The sequence below is a fragment of the Eumetopias jubatus genome, unplaced genomic scaffold (genome assembly GCF_037043125.1).
Source record: "Eumetopias jubatus isolate StellerSeaLion01/CBP00866 unplaced genomic scaffold, mEumJub1_p1.0 scaffold_4, whole genome shotgun sequence".
NCBI classification, from domain to species: domain Eukaryota; kingdom Metazoa; phylum Chordata; class Mammalia; order Carnivora; family Otariidae; genus Eumetopias; species Eumetopias jubatus.
The window spans coordinates 131,291,580-131,310,225 of NW_028274810.1; the positions used below are offsets into that span (position 1 = coordinate 131,291,580).

Consider the following 18,646-nt stretch of genomic DNA (forward strand, 5'->3'; position numbering starts at 1 on the left):
CAAAAAGTAATTACAGCTTCTTTCTTTTTAATCTGCTTTATTATGCTTGTATTTAAACCATTGCTGAATGGAGGCCTGAGTTGTTAAACACCAACCTTGCTGTTTCATTAGGCCTTAATGTGCTGTGCATTAGGGCATTTTCGTCATCTTTATGGGGGAGCTCTGAGCCCTTAGATCAGGTTATAAAAGTCGGAGCCCTGTCAAGATGTGCTTCCCACGGGAAAGTGTTTAACCTATACCAAGTTTATAAATGCTCACGATGTCCATGTCGCCTTTCCATATTAGTATACCTTTTCTGTTACTTGGCATTATTCAGGACTCCCATAGCTATGGGATTCCAGCTCTTAAATTTATTTTGCCCTTTCATGAAATTTGAAGGTTAATAGAAAAATCTCACTACTCACTTACCAGTTACTGTCTTGTGTTTGAGCTGGGAGCATTACATTTCTGTTCTGTAAATATTTTTATCAGAGTTGCACAATGTGTCACGTTAGAAGCAGGAAGAACAGATTTTAGAGATAGGAAGTCATCCTTTGTATTTGTATTTTCAACATATTTAACTCTTACGAGCTTTATAGATCCTTAACATATGCCAGTACATTCATTTGAACAGGGGGTTAACAGCTTGGTCTGGAAAAAAAAATAAAAAATCAGAGAACATTAATCTCATTTTGGTTTATTTTGACTTTTCCTGAATTTTACTTCCAAATATTTATTTTTTGCCTTGGACTTTCCTTTGATCTGGAGGAGGAGGGAAGTTGTAGATCTTAGCAGGTTCTGTTTCTTTGTTTTTCTGAGTGGAGAACAATTGCACTTCAGGACAACTAGTGAATGAGACTTTAATCACTTCAGACTGTCTATAGAGTACAGAATGTTTGTCATATGAAGCCATACCAGCTTTCAGGTCTGTGTCTCTTTAACAGGTAATAAAGTGTGCAAAATAAAACATATGCTCACCCTAAGGCCATCAAGCAAAGCAAAGTTCTGGCATTTACCAGGTCATGTTCATCATGGAGATGACCCAGCTGGACAGTGTTAGCCACCCCAGTGGAGTAGAATAGTTTGACCATCTTCACTGCCTGCCTGTTGGTTAAGTCTCCGTTTGGTGTTGCTCCATGAGGGTCAGTGTGATAAATGTTAACCTCTCTCTAATTTTTGGCTTACCTGCTATCCTTTAAAGAACATGTATCGCTTTCTTGAATATCCATATCTCTCTCTAGGTAGAATGTTTAGAAGAAGAAATCATGGTTATTAGTGCATATAATCAAATTTAACATTACTTAACTCTTAATAAAAATGTTTTAAAAAGCTAAAAAAAATATCCTCAAATGGCCTGCCCTGCTAACCATATCAAGTCAGCAGATTAGTCAGTGCATTCTGTTTCTTGGGTCATTATAATTACAGCATACATGCAGCTGTTGGAAACACGGATCCATAAGCAGTGTCTCACCCCAGGAAAGTTTGGAGGGAGCAGTTCCCTTTCATTTTCTGATTTCCTTCATGGAGTCTGTTTCTGAGAATCATTAGACCACAGACCTCTTGATTTCTTCATCATATGGTTTTAAAGTTTGAAGTAAGTGTTGGGCATTTTCAGAATATCAGAAAAGACCTTGCTTTATTTAAATTGGAAGTCAAATGTAAAATTTATTTTTCTCTATTACTTGTAATTTGATCCCCACTTTTTTTCATCTGTAGCTTATATAATCAAAATTGCACGTGTCTTTTGGGCTTTTCTTCCAATTTTGGACTCACTTCTGACAACAGCTAATATTTATTAAGGATTTCTTATGTGCATAGGTAGATCTAAGCTCTGTACGTGTACTAGTTAACTTCTCTTTGTAAAAACCCTTGAAGTAGACATTACTATTATGTCCATCTTTTTTTTTTTTAAATGAAGAAGCAGGCATAGAGGAATTAAAGTAACCTGTCCAAGGTCACAGAGTTGTGCAAGGGGGTTAATGGGATGCTTGCCTGTGAGTAAGTACAGGAATGGGTGTGAGGCAGAGAAGACAGCAGAATGCCTTTAAAGCTTCTCATTTGCATGTACTGCATAGCGTAAATTAGCTCAGAGCCCTGTCTACAAAACCAGTCTTCACAACCGCTATGACGTATGACCTTCCCAAATACAAGACTGAGTTTACTTCAACTACAAAAGCATTGGACGATGGGCCAACTGTACGTAAGGGAGGACATACAAAGCTGGTACACGGGGTCTCTTTGATGCATACTCTGTGAATCTCATTGAACTTGGGGACCTCACTGATTTCTTTGAGATTATCTTTTTTCCAATCCCTGCAGCGTAATGCTGCCTTATTTGAACTTATTTTACTAGGCTCAGAATTGAAATCATTGAAAAGAAAATTAATTTTGCTGATTTTTCTATTTTTAATTACTGTGATCCATTTTCACTGGTACTTTTGCTACCGAAACTCGTTCTGATAAAGTGAGGAAGGGCTAGATTTTGATTTAATCAATTAAGAAGGCAGTGTTTTATCCCGAAACAAAGCCACATTTTATCCACCTATTTGATTTTATACATATTCCCCTCATTTGGAGGACTTTGTTTTAGGGATTTATGACTTGATATATGGCCAGAGAGTTGTATTTTTCTCTTCTGGTTACTAGGCACAATCTAAGGGTTGGTTTTTCTATGAAGGTTAAATATTAAGTAGATGTATCCGGCCCCCAATTATGTTCTCCATGGCTTTGTAATTAAAGTTTTATTCTTTGCCTGCGAGGAAGTACAGGAACGGCAGAGAAGACATCAGAATGCCTTTAGAGTGTCTCATTGACACACACTTGCATACCCTAACCGAGCTTGGAGCTGTATGATCTCCCTGGATTCTGAACGTGAGGGGTAGGGCTGCAGGGAGGGACTTGAGAAATACTTCACTTGTCTCCCACTTCCCCTTTAAAACTTACATGACCCGCTGATGTCAGATTAAAGAGCACCTGAATTCTTTCATGAGTCCAGTAACATATTTGGGGATCTTATAATAAACAGTGGTTTGTTCTAAGACCTGTTTTTCCAGCTGATAGGTGGCTCCACCTTGATGTTCCACTGGCACCTCAAAGTCAACGTGCATAAAGCTCCTTCCCTCGTGTTTCCCCCTCTCCTTTGTTCTCTACTCCCATTTCCAAGTTGGCGAGGCTGGAAATGCCACGGTTACCCTGGATTTCTTTCTGATGTGTGTCCCCGCAAACAATTGAGTAGTTTGCTTCAGTCTTCCCCGCTTGATGCTTTTATCGCCCCCGCCCTTCATGTTTACTTAGCAAATTCTTAGTGGTTTCTTTAGTTTATTTCTTTTCTCTTCCTGATCCCTTCTGTTCTCTTCTTTTCCTTTCCCTTCTGCTCTTGGTACCCAGCCCCCCTTCCTCCACCCCACCTCTGCTGTCATTTCTTTTCCTTTCTCTCTTTTCTCCCTCCTTCCCTTCCTCCCTCCCTTCCTTCCTTTATTTGTTAAAAATTCTGCTTATATAGCCACCAGCCTACGTTTTGTAGGAAGGATAGGTCTACTTTCTATAAAATGTGTATCATTTTTTTTTAAAGATTATTTATTTATTTATTTGACAGAGAGAGACACAGCGAGAGAGGGAACACAAGCGGGGGGAGTGGGAGAGGGAGAAGCAGGCTTCCCGCCGAGCAGGGAGCCCCATATGGGGCTCGACCCCAGAACCCCGGGATCATGACCTGAGCGGAAGGCAGACGCCTAACGACTGAGCCATGCAGGCGCCCCTAAAATGTGTAGCATTTTAATTAACCTTGTATAATTCAGTAGCACTCTCTCTCCCCAGTAAGACATCATTATTCCAAATTCTCTCTCACCCTCAGTCTCCCTTCACATTTCCCAAGAGCAACTTTCACTGTTTCACTGTCTTGTGCTTTATTCACTTTGTTTCCTGCACCCGAAAAGCCTTTCCATAGTCACTGCCTTTGAGGCTCTGGTCCAGTGCCAACTCGCGAGTCTGCAGCTTGGTTGTCACCTCCTTCTGGAGGCCTTTGCTGACCTGTCTCTGGGCATAGGTTCTCTTCCTCTGTGTTGTCATGGAACTTGGTACCTCTCTCAGCAGAAGCACACCCTCCGCTCTTGTCATCTCTTTGCTTGTGAGCTTTCTGCCCCAGACCACAGATGTGCTGGGGTTTTGGGCTCTGTCACTTCTCTGTGGATCATCTTTGTTTGGCACATAGTAGGCATGCAACAAAGCACCTTTCCCTAGAGGAAGGATGTAACACAGTGATTCCACTCTCATGTTTTTCCCATTTAAGACACTCTTTAAAACAAACACTCAATTCTTATCTCTCTCCATCCTGAGCCAGTGGCAAAGTTGGGTCAGATGCAGGAGAGGAGTTCTGTGGATCATGCGCTCAGCTTTATAATCCACTTGCCTTGCATTTTCTGTTTTGTTTTGCATTTTTCCCTGTGAAACATTGTTTTTTCCAAATTCTTGAGACTGACTTTAAGATTTATTGGTATTCTCCGGACACCTGGGTGGCTCAGTCGTTAAGTGTCTGCCTTCGGCTCAGGTCATGATCCCGGGGTCCTGGGATCGAGTCCCACATCGGGCTCCTTGCTCAGTGAGGAGCCTGCTTCTCCCTCTACCTCTACTGCTCCCCCTGCTTGTGCTCTCTCTCTCTCTCTGACAAATAAATAAAAATCTTTAAAAAAAAAGATTTATTGGTATTCTCTCAGCCCAAATACCAAGTAATCGTAGAGACTTAGGTCAGTATTATGCCTAGTGAAGTGAGAAAACCAGTTGGGGTAGACTGTTGATGGCTGTAATCCAAAAGCTGATAATAAAAATGTGCATAATTTAAAATATGCAGGACTTTACCCTTAAAATCACCCCTTGTATAAATTAAAGGTTTGGTTCCCCCACAAAGAAAAATTGGTTGGCTCTTGTTATTCACATTTTTTATTGGATTTGTTACTTATTTTGTGGAAAAGAGTGTTTACAGGAGTAATTGCGGTGACTCCAGGAAAGCCAGGAATAGGGTGTGATAGCATGGGACTAAGAAGATCACCATCCAATTAGATAGGTTATTGAACTGTCTTAACAATTCGTCTCCGCCGAAGGTCCATCACTGCGGCACGCTCTGTATGCCACACTGTTTTTTTTGAAGCACTGTACAATGCAGAAACATTCCCTATGTGGATTAGCACATTAATTCTGACTCTAGTTATTTTCAGCCGAGGTCGGCCCTGACAGATTTCTTCAAGCTATTTGTAACTTCAGTCTTTGAGCAGTGATTTTTAGCAACTTAGCTTTTTATTAAGTGAAGGTTTTACTGTTTTGACTATCAGCCCATAACCTCAAGTCCCCTTAAATTAGTACCCTCCTAATTGTCTCTGTTGCTATCAATTATAGTACTTGAAAATGAACCACATCTGAGGAAGAGTTTGTATTTAGTTCAAACAACCCTTTTTGTTCCCCTGACAAGAAGTTCGTGTCCTGAAGTGTCATTTCAAGAGTTCTGAGACTTCAAAAAAATATTTTCCTTTGACATATTCTTTTAGATATTACTCTTACCAGTTTTTGTTCCATATTATTAGAAGGAAGTAAATGAATTAAGGTTAAAGACCTTGCAAAAAGCCAGCCCTTTATATTTCTAACTTCTACAGCAAAACATTTTTGTGAAAAGACATACGTAAATAAATTAGAAACAAAGGCCATGAAACATACTTACATGGAAGGAATAGTTTTTTAAACTAAGTTTAAAATGGAATAAAAAGCCATCACAGTCTTCAATCAGTGAAAAATGACTTCAAATCTGTTCTTTTTCATGCCTTTAACAGGTAAGTCTAGTGTTTCTGTTTAACTATAATTCACAGGCAAATGCCTCCATAGTCACTGGTTTTTGGGTGAAAGATGCATTTTGTTCAGTTTTTTGAAGAAGCTCAAATATGTCCGGTTGAGTCAATAAGGGGGGGTGTGAATTACATTTGCGTTCTCATCCCAGGTAACTCAGGGGCCTTGGTGACAAATTTTCATCTGTGCCCACATCTCCCACAATAACTTCATTCATTCAACCCAAGTATATTGAGCCCCTGCTGACTTCCAAGGATGAATAAAATATCATTCCTTCAGTCCAAGAAGGAAGTCAAACAGAAGCAGCTTAGTAACAATAGAATCGAACCTTTTCGTATACAGCTAAGAACACTAGGAGTGACAAGTTTATGAGTTTGTCAGTGAATGACTTCACCATGTCCCCACTATTTAGCCTTTTCATCCTATTAGCAGGACAAATTAAATTAGATAGTGCAGTTTTATTAAATAATGATCCCATTCATGTGTATAGTACTGTTACAATATGCTGGCTAACGTGGCATACATTAGTTCCATGTGGCTATTTAAATTTCAGTTAATTCAAATTAAATTAATGAAAAAATCAATAAAAATTGCTTAAATCAGTTCCTCAGTTGCACTAGCCCTATTTCAAGTGTTCAGTAGCCACATGTGGCTTGGAGCTACCCTGTTGGACAGGGTGGACTGTAGAATATTTCCATCATCTCAGAAAGTTCTATTGAACAGCACTGATCTTGAATTTACAAATCAGTTTCAGCTACATTCTTCCCCTTGATCCTCACAATAATCCTGTAAGATGGCAAGGTGTACACTGTTATTTATATCCATAAGGATGAGGAGATTGAGGTGCCGGAGGTTAAATAATGTGTCTTTGCACAGACTTTAACTTCTGGAACTTCCCTTGGGAGCAAACGAATCCAAGTAAAGATTAATACTATTATCTACAAGTCTCGATCTTCAAATATAAGTAATTTAAAGGCAGAGATGTGGTCTAGCTTGCTCACTGTTGTATTCCAGTACCTATTCCAGAGAGTGGCACAAACTAAACACTCAGTGGCTACTAATTAGATGAATGAATAGGTGTAATTTTTGGTCCAAACAGAATTTACAGTTAAATGGAAAATTTAAAATATGAATATCCATGTCAAAGGAACTGCTAGATTAACAGGTTGTAATTATAATTCTGGTTAGCAAAAGAAAAAAAGATTGAAACTTATACTGTTTATTCTGTTTGTGATCTCTTTTTTGGTCTAGTCATAGCGAGGGAATGGTAAGTTTTTTTTCTACTCCTTGCTGGGTTCGACCATTTGAAAAGTTTGAAATAATTCTCTGAATGTGTAGGTGCTGTTTCCTGGCAATAAGATTAAAGAAATTGTTGTTGCAAACACTTATTTTGTATTAACTGTTGTTGCTGTGTATTTGTATTTAACCTAGGAAAGAATTGTTTTAAGTTAACATTTATGGATCATGAAAATACAATGAATATGGTCAGTAGTCTTGGGTATGGTCTCCTAAAATAATAAATTATGTTTTATTTTAGAATGGCATTTAAATGATATGCATCAGTTTATTTCACTATGACTTAAGTGTCCATCTCTTACAAAGAAAGTATAAGAGTGGCCACAAGGGTAGCCTTTAAATCTTTTTGAAAGAGCAAAGGAATAGAACACTAAGTAACAATGTTTCCCAAAGTTGGCTTTTAATAATTTTTTACATATTTTTATAATGGCTGTACTAGCTTTAAGTAATATAAAAGTAGCTTTAAGCTAGTTATACTAGCTTTAAGTAATATAAAAACTAATATGGTTTACTGCTATTTACCAAAAAGACAAATAGATAACCTTATAGAAGTGTCAGTATTATTGTTCTTGTCATTAAATGAGATCCTTGTGTTTTTGTTTGCTTGGGTGGTTTTGAAAGAGCATCTTAAATAGTAATGGAGCTGGCTGGTTTTTCCTGGGTAAAAACACAACCTGTAGACACACAAATACCACCAACTTAAAAAATTTAATGAGGTTTTCATGGTAACTTAGTTAATCCTAAACCAAAATGCGATACTGGAAATTCTGGGGGTTTTTTTCATTTGTCTGTTTACCACACGGCCTTTCTTTCACGGTCTCTTCACCTGATAGTAGTCATTTTTAGCCTGGATTTTTTAATTTTTATTTTTAAAGTTTTCGTCAAATACTGGAAGTGATGCTGTGATGCTTAGTAGTAACTTTGATTTGCTTCAAAATCCTATGTTTAGGGATTCCTTAGGCCTCTCCATGCTCCTTGTTCAGCCCTTTCAGGGTAGACATGGAATATGTGGCTTGGAGATTGCAAAATCAAAGATACAGTGATGATGTGTTGTGGTTTCTCAGGAATCCCTGTTCTACAAGCAGAAGTTAAAAATCATTTTATGTTAGGAAGATCCACAACTCTGAAGCAGTGTGGTAGCTAAAGCAAGAAAATTTTGGTTTACTGGTTTTGCTCACATGAGAGAAGAAGGGCATACTTCTGCATTTGCCCCTTTTGATTCAAGTTGAAGTTCCTGAACAGTTACCAGAGTTGATGGCATCCCACTGAAATGCTTTGTTTTGTTTTTGGAAACAAGGTTCCTCCTCACCCCTAGTGAGCTGGGAACTAGATGGAGGGATTTTGCAATATGATGACATTCCAGGGCACATTTTAGTTGTTCTGGTCACTGAAATGCTAGGTTAGAAGGGTATTTTGGCTATATCCTCATGTGGTCTGGCTTTGACATCTCTCACACAGCCAATGGCCAGGCTGCTGGCTGGGAGGGTGCCCCCTTCTTCCCCTTCTGGTTAGATGATGCCTTGTTGTTGTGGACAGATGGGAGTCTCTGTGCTTGCCATGGTGGATGTAGACATCACCCAAAGTGAAACATTGTCATCCTTCACTTAAAGGCTGTAGGAGATGTTTGTAAATTATTACCTTAATGTACAGTAAGTGTTGAGCTATTTCTGTGATCATGCACATTTCCAGGAACTGTAATATTGGAAACAAATGTAGAGGTGGCCCCAGCTGAATAATTCTTGGCCAGACAGGTTAAATCTTTTCATCAATCTTACAACCTCTCTTTAAGTGGCAGAATGGACTGCCTGTACAATAGAGGTGCAAGCGTGTTTCTCAACGCGCTAAAGGAATATTATTTGCATATTAAGTAGAACTTCTTAAATGATTTTTGAGATGCTTGAGACTTTCCTCATGGAGTGATTTGGATATGAGCAGTGATCACACATGTCACTTTTGAGCAGCTTTTGAAGAAGGCAGAACATGATTATGTCACGTGCTTAATCTATTACATCTGGTAGCTAGAAAAATTCACATATTCTCTGATAGTTAGAAGAGGAAATCTCTCCCTTTTTTGGAGCATTTCTATCAAAAACTCTGTTTTAAACCAGGAATTTTGGTTACTCACCGGTGGCGCTTAGTTCAGCTGCCCTTTGCAGGGCACACGGAGGAAGGAGGAAGGATTTTATATAAAGTGACTTTTGAATGCCTTCATTGCCCTAATGCTGTACAGCTTTATAATTTTGGATAGAAAGGAGAGCTCTGATCGTTTGTGTGGTGAGACTATTTTATTTTGGCCTTTGAACATCCCCATGACCCACTGAGACAGAGCCTTGATCAGATGAGGCCCTGGAAGGTTTTCTTCTTTTCCTTTATCCTAGGTTGGGAAACATTTTAAACTTTTTACATTAGACCTGCTTCACCAAGACTTCAGGTCCACCACATTCATTTCATTTTTGGTTTAAAGGTCCACCACATTCATTTCATTTTTGGTCCAAGAGTGCCTGCTTGGGCTTTAATCATAAGGCATTTTGTGTGGTCATTTTAGCACCTTTATTTTACCCAAAAGGTAGACTTCATCTTTGCCCAAAGCTTCATTGCTATAGGAACTGAACAGAGGATTTCCTTGGAGAACGTCTGCATTGAGTAATCTCTAAGCAAATGCCTCTCGTTTTGACAGCAACCCTTAACTTCATGAGAAGAAATCCACTGTGATTTGGATACTTCTGCAAGCATATAGTTTGAAGGAGACAGTAGTAAAACCTACTTACTTGAAAATTGTTTTCTTGGCTTTTTAAGAAAAGTATTTATTAAATCCATTGAATTAGTTATAGTCCTCTTATGACTTATCTTTATCTGTTACTTTGGCCAGAAATGTTTAGCATAATGAGCCTCTCAAAGAGTAGCTATTGAGACATGAAGAGTCCATTTCTTTGGCTCTGATTATTCAAGTGATTTCATAATAAGCAGAAGTACTATTGTATTTTTTGATGTGGAATACTTGGCAATATCCCTTCCTCCCTCCTACAGAGAGCACGAAATTAATGATACCTTTCAAGTAACATCCATCTCTTCTGTACCAGGTCACTTCGGGTGGAACATTCATTGGCATCGGACGGAAAACTCCAGATTGCCAGGGAAACACCAAGTACTTCCGCTGCAAATTCTGCAATTTCACTTACATGGGCAACTCCTCAACTGAACTAGAACAACATTTTCTTCAGACGCACCCGAACAAAATCAAAGCTTCTCTCCCCTCCTCTGAGGGTGCGAAACCTTCAGAGAAAAACTCTAACAAATCCATCCCTGCACTTCGGTCCAGTGATTCTGGAGACTTGGGAAAGTGGCAGGACAAGATCACGGTCAAGACGGGAGATGACACTCCTGTTGGCTACTCAGTGCCCATCAAGCCCCTCGATTCCTCGAGACAAAATGGTACAGAGGCCACCAGTTACTACTGGTGTAAATTTTGTAGTTTCAGCTGTGAGTCATCTAGCTCGCTTAAACTGCTAGAACATTATGGCAAACAGCACGGAGGAGCGCAGTCAGGCAGCCTTAACCCAGAGTTGAATGATAAGCTTTCCAGGGGTTCTGTCATTAATCAGAACGATCTAGCCAAAAGTGCAGAAGGGGAGCCAATGGCCAAGGCAGACAAGGGCTCTAGTGGGGCTAAAAAGAAGGACTTCTCCAGCAAGGGAGCAGAGGATAATATGGTAACCAGCTATAATTGTCAGTTCTGTGACTTTAGATACTCCAAAAGCCATGGCCCTGACGTCATTGTAGTGGGGCCTCTCCTCCGTCACTATCAGCAGCTCCATAACATTCATAAATGTACCATTAAGCACTGTCCCTTCTGTCCCAGAGGCCTTTGCAGCCCAGAAAAGCACCTTGGAGAAATTACTTACCCATTTGCTTGTAGAAAAAGTAATTGTTCCCACTGTGCACTCTTGCTTTTGCACTTGTCTCCGGGGGCAGCCGGAAGCTCGCGAGTCAAACACCAGTGCCACCAGTGCGCGTTCTCCACCCCTGACGTAGATGTCCTCCTCTTCCACTACGAGAGTGTGCATGAGTCCCAAGCTTCGGAGGTCAAACAGGAAGCCAACCACCTGCAAGGATTGGATGGGCAGCCGGCTGTCAAGGAAGGCAAAGAACACTCATGCACCAAATGTGATTTCATTACCCAGGTGGAAGAAGAGATTTCCCGACACTACAGGTAAGCCATCGTCGGGGGGTGGGGAGGAGCAATGTCAAAGAAAATGATCCAGAGAATCCAGAGAGCTGATCCCAGAATCGTTGGGAAGGAGGGTGGTGACTTGGGGAAGTTACAGGACAAGTAAACATAAAAGATCGTTCATAAAACTGCAGATTATGTATTTATCGAGGTGGTAACCATGGATTTTAATTTGGTCACTTGTTTCAGACCGTTTACTCTTATACTTCATACCCATTTTCTGCTGTTTGCAGGGTGTCTTTTACAATTCATGGTGATGACAGTAATGCTGATGAGGTCACCCATTTACCACACAAGTCATGGATTTGTCCTTGCTGAGTGGCTCTGCATCCCATTGTTTTTGATGGGGCCGCTCCCAAATGAAAGGTGCCATTATCATGTGTTCTCGTCTCTATTCCAACTGGGAAGCAATCAGCTTGAGAACAGGTTGCTCATTTTTCTTTTAAAATGAGATTGGACATTCTTCTGGCTTTAAAAAAAAATATGAGCAACATCCTCATGTCTCAAACAGTAATCTGAAGGTGAGAATTCTGCAAGAGGTGTGACTTTGAATTTCTCTATGCTTACTCCTCTGAGTGGGTAAAGCCACAGTTATTACAGATCCATAAGCAGAGATACAAGATACATTCATGTTTTTTTTTTTTACTTTCATCCTATTCTCTTTTTAAATGTTACTTTTCCCAGTTAATCTTTCATATTTTCTTTTTTTTTAAGATTTTGTTTATTTATTTGACAGAAAGAGAGAGAGCGCACAAGCAGGGGGGAGCAGCAGGCAGAGGGAGAAGCAGGCTCCCCGCCGAGCAGGGAGCCCGATGTGGGGCTCGTTCCCAGGACCCTGGGATCGTGACCTGAGCCGAAGGCAGATGCTTAGCCGACTGGGCCACCCAGGCGCCCCAGTCTTTCACATTTTCTAAAGATGGGTTTAGGTTACATCTGTTTATTTCATTTATGCATTAATTCCTTAAGGAATTAGCTCCAAAAATACACATTGTGCCAGGCATTGATGATAAAGGAGAAAACAAGACCAATCTAGTCTGCGCCCACATGGAACTTACAGTTCAGTAGGGGAGTCATTAATGGATCATTATGAGTACAAGTGTCACAGCAGCTGAAGTAGAGATCCCTGTGTTTGAATAGAATGACCACAAAGCCCAATATGGTAGATGAGGAGCATTTAACCTGAGGAAGGAGCATTTAACCTGAGACTTGGCTACATGAGGGGAATTTGTTTAGCAAGATCCTGGTAATACAGCACGTTCAGATGTCACTTAGTGCTCAGTGGGTGCTCTCTTGTTATTGTGCCTCTAAGCATTACTATTTTTTTATGTTTTTCCCTCTGTAGACTCAGTATCCTAGTTTAAAAATCTTCCCATGCCAAGATTTTAAACAGTTTCTTAAACAGATTTTATCTTCCCATCGCAAGATTTTGAACAGTTCCTCCCATTCTTTTTAGGAGTTGTGTGACAGTGTGAGTGTGTGTGTGTTGTCAGTCACCAGTAATGAAGCAGTTCATGTCCAACAATAGGCTAATAATGTTAGATGTTAATTTGAAGGGCATCCTAATGCTCACAGTGAATCTAAATGTTCAGAAAACACTTCCTTGAGATTTACACTGTTTAATTTATAAGGTCAGCCCTAGGAAAGACACGGTCCTGCAATCAAATATGTGTTCACACTTGTAGTGAGTGTTCCTGCCTCCTCTGATGTTAGCTGCATGCTAATTTATTTCTGGACTAGCAGACATTAGCTTCCTCCTGAGCTTTACTAGTGTGCATATACATTTGTTAGGTGGTATAAAAATCAGGTAATCCATTCTGTTTTTGAAAGAGGAGGCTTTCCTTAATCGTGAGGAAATTAGCCACACCGCACCACACCACACAACACCGCACGTGCATGCGCACACATACACACTGATACATCTGGATACCAGATCACTTGCAAGAGTGGCTTTTTTTGAGGAAGCTGAGGCCATTGCTTGAAAATGTGTCTGGAAAAGCAGAGTTTCTATATGCTTTGGTTAGACAAAAAAAAAATCTCCCAAGAAATAAAAGTATGAATAAAAATATTACTGAATAATCTCAGAGTTTAGTTAATAGTAATGAAAATAAGCTCTTGAGGGAAGAAACTAGTCTTGTTCACTTGCCGTATCTACACAATTTAGCACGGTGTCACAATGGCTAATAAGTGCTCAGTGAGTAGATCTTTAAGTAAATGAAATGCCTGTGAGTTTTTTACTTCACAGTTGTTAAGGATAAGCCAAGAGCTCCATGGCAAGTTACAGTTTAATCTCAGACTATTATATAGTCTTGAAACCCTTCTGAAGATTTAGGGCTCCACACCAAATGACAGTTGTCTGTGCATTTTGAATTTAAGTCAACCTTTTAGATTTTTTTAGTTGAGAAAACTGAGTAGTACTTGTTTCTAGGGCATTAAAATCCTCCTGCACTTATTTTTTAAAAAGATTTTATTTATATATTAGAGAGAAAGAGTGAGCATGAGCGGGGTGGGGGGCTGGTGGTGAGGGGCAGAGGGAGAGGAAAAAGCAGACTCCCAGCCGAGCAGGGAACCTGATACCGGACTTGATCCCAGGACCCCAGGATCAATCATGACCTGAGCTGAAGGCAGGTGCTTAACTGATTGAGCCACCCAGGAACCCTATTCCTGCACTTATTATTAAAACCTGCTCTGGGGCGCCTGGTGGTGGCTCAGTCATTAAGCGTCTGCCTTCAGCTCAGGTCACGATGCCGGGGTCCTGGGATCAAGCCCCACATTGGGCTCCCTGCTTGCCAGGAAGCCTGCTTCTCCCTCTCCCACTCCCCCTGCTTGTGTTCTTGCTCTCGCTATCTCTCTCTGTCAAATAAATACATAAAATCTTTAAAAAAAGAAAACCTGCTGTAATTCATGTGGTCCTGGATTGAGGTACTGAATAGTTTTTCTCTGATCTGTTTATGAGTTCTTGTAGAAATATTTGCAATTTGGAGACTTACACTTTCAGAAATTCTACTGAAAGTTGAACAATAGTGAAGGTTCTAGGGATTTGAAAGGAGATAGTCCTATGGATGCTGAAAACTTGTTCTGCTATTAAAGCATTTTCCCCACATGCTACATTTTGAAGATAATATAAGAGGACAAGTTTACCATATCACAATAATATTTTTCTGGTTAAATTTGTGTTTATTCATATTGACGTTTGGAAACTTTCTCCATAATTCTGTTGTAACTAGGGAATATTCTGGGCTTTTGAGTGCTTTATGTATAAGTCTTATGGTGTAGTAAAAAGGTAGTAGAAGCTAAAATCTATAAAATACATGAAATCAGGTAGCTATAAAAAAAAAACTACAGCTGAGAAGCAGGAAAGTTGATTGAGAGTTATGAGTGAAAACTTTGGTGTGGATTCCACTCAGTGGGCATTTTCAAGAATCACGTTTAATCTTGGTTGAACTGCAAACATTATTCAGTCAGTAACTGGAACTTGGTCAATTCTCTTCTCTTAATGTTTCATATTTACTTATGTTACCCCTAGCTCACATTTGACTGACTTACTATGTTCTACTCCTGAATTTGTTCCCCACACTGTTTGTTTTATTATTTATTGTTTAATTAAACAGTGTATCCATTCTCTAATTGATTACCTACTATTCTCCTCACCAGAATTTTTTGTGTTATAACTTGAGTTTCTGAAGTAAGTAGGAGTACTGTCTCCTCACAAAACAACTATAGTAGATAAAACATACTTTTCAAAGCCTTGCTAGACTTCCATGAGTTAGAGAAATTTCTGAAGCTTTTCTTGTCTTCCCTTTACCAAGAGTGGACTAAATCCAGACTGGGGAGAAGTGAATAGCAAGCGTGGAGTGTGATGTTGTGCTGAGACAAATACCAGTATTGATGTTCAGTCAGGAGACTACGCCTGGAGTCATTGACCGCAAGTGGCTGCTGAATCTGTTTTACGTTAAGCTGGACCTTGAGGGTGGCTGAAGTGATTCCACATTTAGAGCCTCCTCTGAGTCCTGTCAGAAATAAACACAAGTTTGTCTATATGAAATACTCCAATTTTCACCTCCATGATATCTGTGGCAGAAGATAAACCTTAGATGAGCCCATTATTATAGAAATTAACCATACAGGAAGGGATTTAAACCATTCCATGGGAAATCAGTGGGAATTGCAAATAATGGATCTAGATACCCAGGAAAATGATAAGTTATAAGAATATAATATATTCTTAGTTATAAGAAAGCTATAAAATATAATACTTTTCAGTTATAAAAAAATAATGTGTTTAAAGAAATGAAAATCAGATTTATAAATTGATCAAACTCCATGAGACTATAAAGGATTAGAAATGTTCAAGAAAAGAAACAAATAGTATCTTTTGAATTGAAAATATAATTATTAAAACTTAAAACGTGGATAGGTTCAATAACAGATTGGCAAATGATAGAAGGCAAATGAATTAATCACAAGTTAAATCTGAAGACATTAGCCAAAATATTTAAAAGAGGGGGAAGGAAAGTATCAAAAGTAGACAGTAGGTTATAGAAATGTAATAAGCTGTTTTAACCTGCATCTAATTAGAGTCCCAGGAGAAAAGAATATAGAGAATGGAAGATAGGCAAATAGTATTTGAGGAGATAATGGCAGAAGATTTCTAGAACTGAAAGATGAAAGACATCAGCACACAGATACAGAAAAGCATAGCTTATACTAAACAGGGATATATGCAAATAAATTCAGTCACAGACACGTTGTAGTAAAAATTAAAATGCCAGAGAGGTCCTTTTAGAGCCCCTAGAGAGAAACAACATGTCAAGTACTTAGAAAAGACAAATAGGTTGACAGCAGAGTTTATCAGCCATGATGGAAAACAGAAGAGGGAGGAATTCTATTTAAGGTTTGAAAGGAAAAAAACCAAACACAAAAATAGTCAACCTAGAATTGCCTACCTGTGAAAACAATTTTCCAAGAACAAGCAAAGATATTTTCACACAGACAAAGATCAGGGAACTATTGGTAAATCTAAACAGATATAGTCTCCCTTATTTGTACAGTTAAAAGGAGATAGACTGAGGTGTTGGGTAAAACAATTATGTAAGTTTGTAGGGAAAATGATCAGAAGTAAAGTGCTTAAAAGCCCTTGAATTGTCTGGAGTTAGTGAGTTAGGACTTTGCTCTGCATACTTGGAAACTTTTAAGGATAACCAGTGAAAGAATAGGAAATGGGTACATAACTTCTGAAGCTATAGAGAAGAATGGAACAACAAAATAAAATTCTATTTTCTTAAAAAATGGCAAGAGAGGATACATGGGAAAAATGTATAAATAGATAAATAAGATTTTAGAAGTAAGATGGTGAAAAAAAAACAGCTATCAAAAAACTTAATGAACCTGGGTGGATTAAACTTTCCACTTAAAAGGTATTGTCAGACTTATTAAAAAATAAAATTCAACTCTAAGCTGTTTACATAGGATACACACTCAAAATATAAGTCTATTGAGAGTCTGTAACAAAAAAATAGACGGAGGGACACCTGGATGGCTCAGTCGGTTAAGCATCTGCCTTTGGCTCAGGTCATGATCCCAGGGTCCTGGGATCGAGCCCTGCATCGGGCTCCCAGCTCAGCGGGAAGCCTGCTTCTCCCTCCCTCGGCTACTCCTCCTGCTTGTGTTCTCTCTTTCTCTCTCCGTCAAAAAAATAAATAAAATCTTAAAAAAAAATAGACTGAGTTATAGGCAATATAAACCAAAGGAATATTGAGATAGCATTATTAAACTCATACAACTTAGATTTTAAGACAAAAAGCATAGGAGGGAAAAGTCAATACATAAGAGTTTCATTTCTTGAGGGAGATACAATAATTCTAAATATATGAAATATAGTCAAATCTATATGTAAAACAAAAACTGATTGACAACTACAGGGAAAATATGACAAACCACAATCACAGTGATAGATTTTAAGCAACCTGTGTTACTAAAGTTTGAACAGAAAAAAAATTTCAAAATATTAAAAGATTAGAACAACAAATTAACAAACTTCATTTAATAAAAATGTATCAGTTGTGCATCCAAAAATTTAGAGAATTCACATGTTTTTCAAGCATATATAAAATACTTAGAAAAATTAACACATTTTAAGCAAAAAGAAACTTCAGAAAGAAGTATCATACAGAACATATCCTTTGATTCAGTGTAATTAAGTTGGATCTCAGTAACAAGAAGGTAAGAATCGATGAAGTTACATGAGGCGGATACTAACCAAAGAAAAAAGGAGGTGACTTTATCTCAGAAAACATAGATGTTAAAAAAATTATGAAGGGTAAAAATGGTCAATACATATGATGCAGAAAGTGACAAAATTCTGGCAATATCAAATGCTCATATTCCCATTGGAAGCATAATTACAGTCCTCAGAAGAAAATTTCTTTCATGGATACACTTGGAAACCTGTGCAAAAATGTTCACAGTAGCAGTTTTTGCAAGCAGGACAACCAAAACAAAAAACAAAAACAGCAGGGGCACCTGGGTTAATCGTCAGACTCTTGATTTCAGCTCAGGTCATGATCTCAAGGTCATGAGATTGAGCCCTGTGTTGGGCTCCGTGCTGGGTGTGGAGCCTGCTTAAGATTCTATCTCTTCCTCTCCCTCTGCCCCTCCCATCCTGCTTGCACACATGCATGCTCTCTCCCTCTTAAAAAAAAAAAAAAAGGAAAAAAATACCAATTAATGATAGCTATTATCATTAAATAATTTGTAGATTTTCTTTTTTCTTTTTTTTTTTAAAGATTTTTACTTATTTATTTGAGAGCATGAGAGAGAGAGAGAGAGGGAGCACCAGCAGAAAGAGAGGCAGAGGGAGAGGGAGAAGCAGGCTTCCTGCTGAGCAGGGAGCCTGATGCGGGGCTCGATCCCAGGACCCCAGGATCATGACCTGAGCCAAAGGCAGACACCTAATGACTGAGCCACCCATTCACCCCAATTTGTAGATTTTCATACAGTGGAATATTACACAGTAGTGAATTTAAGTAAATGACAGTTGGATATGACATAGATGAATCTTATAAGTACAATTTTGGCAGAATAAAAACAAATTGAAGACTGTTTGCAGCTGGATACCATTTTATGTGAGTTCAGAAACTAGCAAAACAAAACTATATACATATTATATGTGTGTGTTTGCATATTCACATATATACCGTATATATTCATATAGATTCATGTACGTATATGGAACTATACCATAAATATAATTTTCTCTATATCATCTCCTTCTATATATGTATATGCATATATGCATACATGGATCTCTGTATTTTT

At 38.8% G+C, this 18,646-nt stretch overlaps 1 protein-coding gene across 6 annotated transcripts in view; it reads left to right on the plus strand.

Annotated features, from left to right (window-relative positions):
• Nucleotides 1-18,646, plus strand: part of TRPS1 (transcriptional repressor GATA binding 1) — a 251,064-nt gene that overhangs the window by 53,025 nt on the left and 179,393 nt on the right. For 5 of the 6 annotated variants that reach the window (XM_088022770.1, XM_028122510.2, XM_028122514.2 and 2 more), the window contains one exon: nucleotides 10,185-11,314. In XM_088022770.1, coding sequence (XP_087878896.1) covers nucleotides 10,185-11,314 — 1,130 coding nt within the window. The remainder of the gene's footprint in view (nucleotides 1-10,184; nucleotides 11,315-18,646) is intronic. The other variant, XM_028122517.2, reaches the window with a different exon arrangement.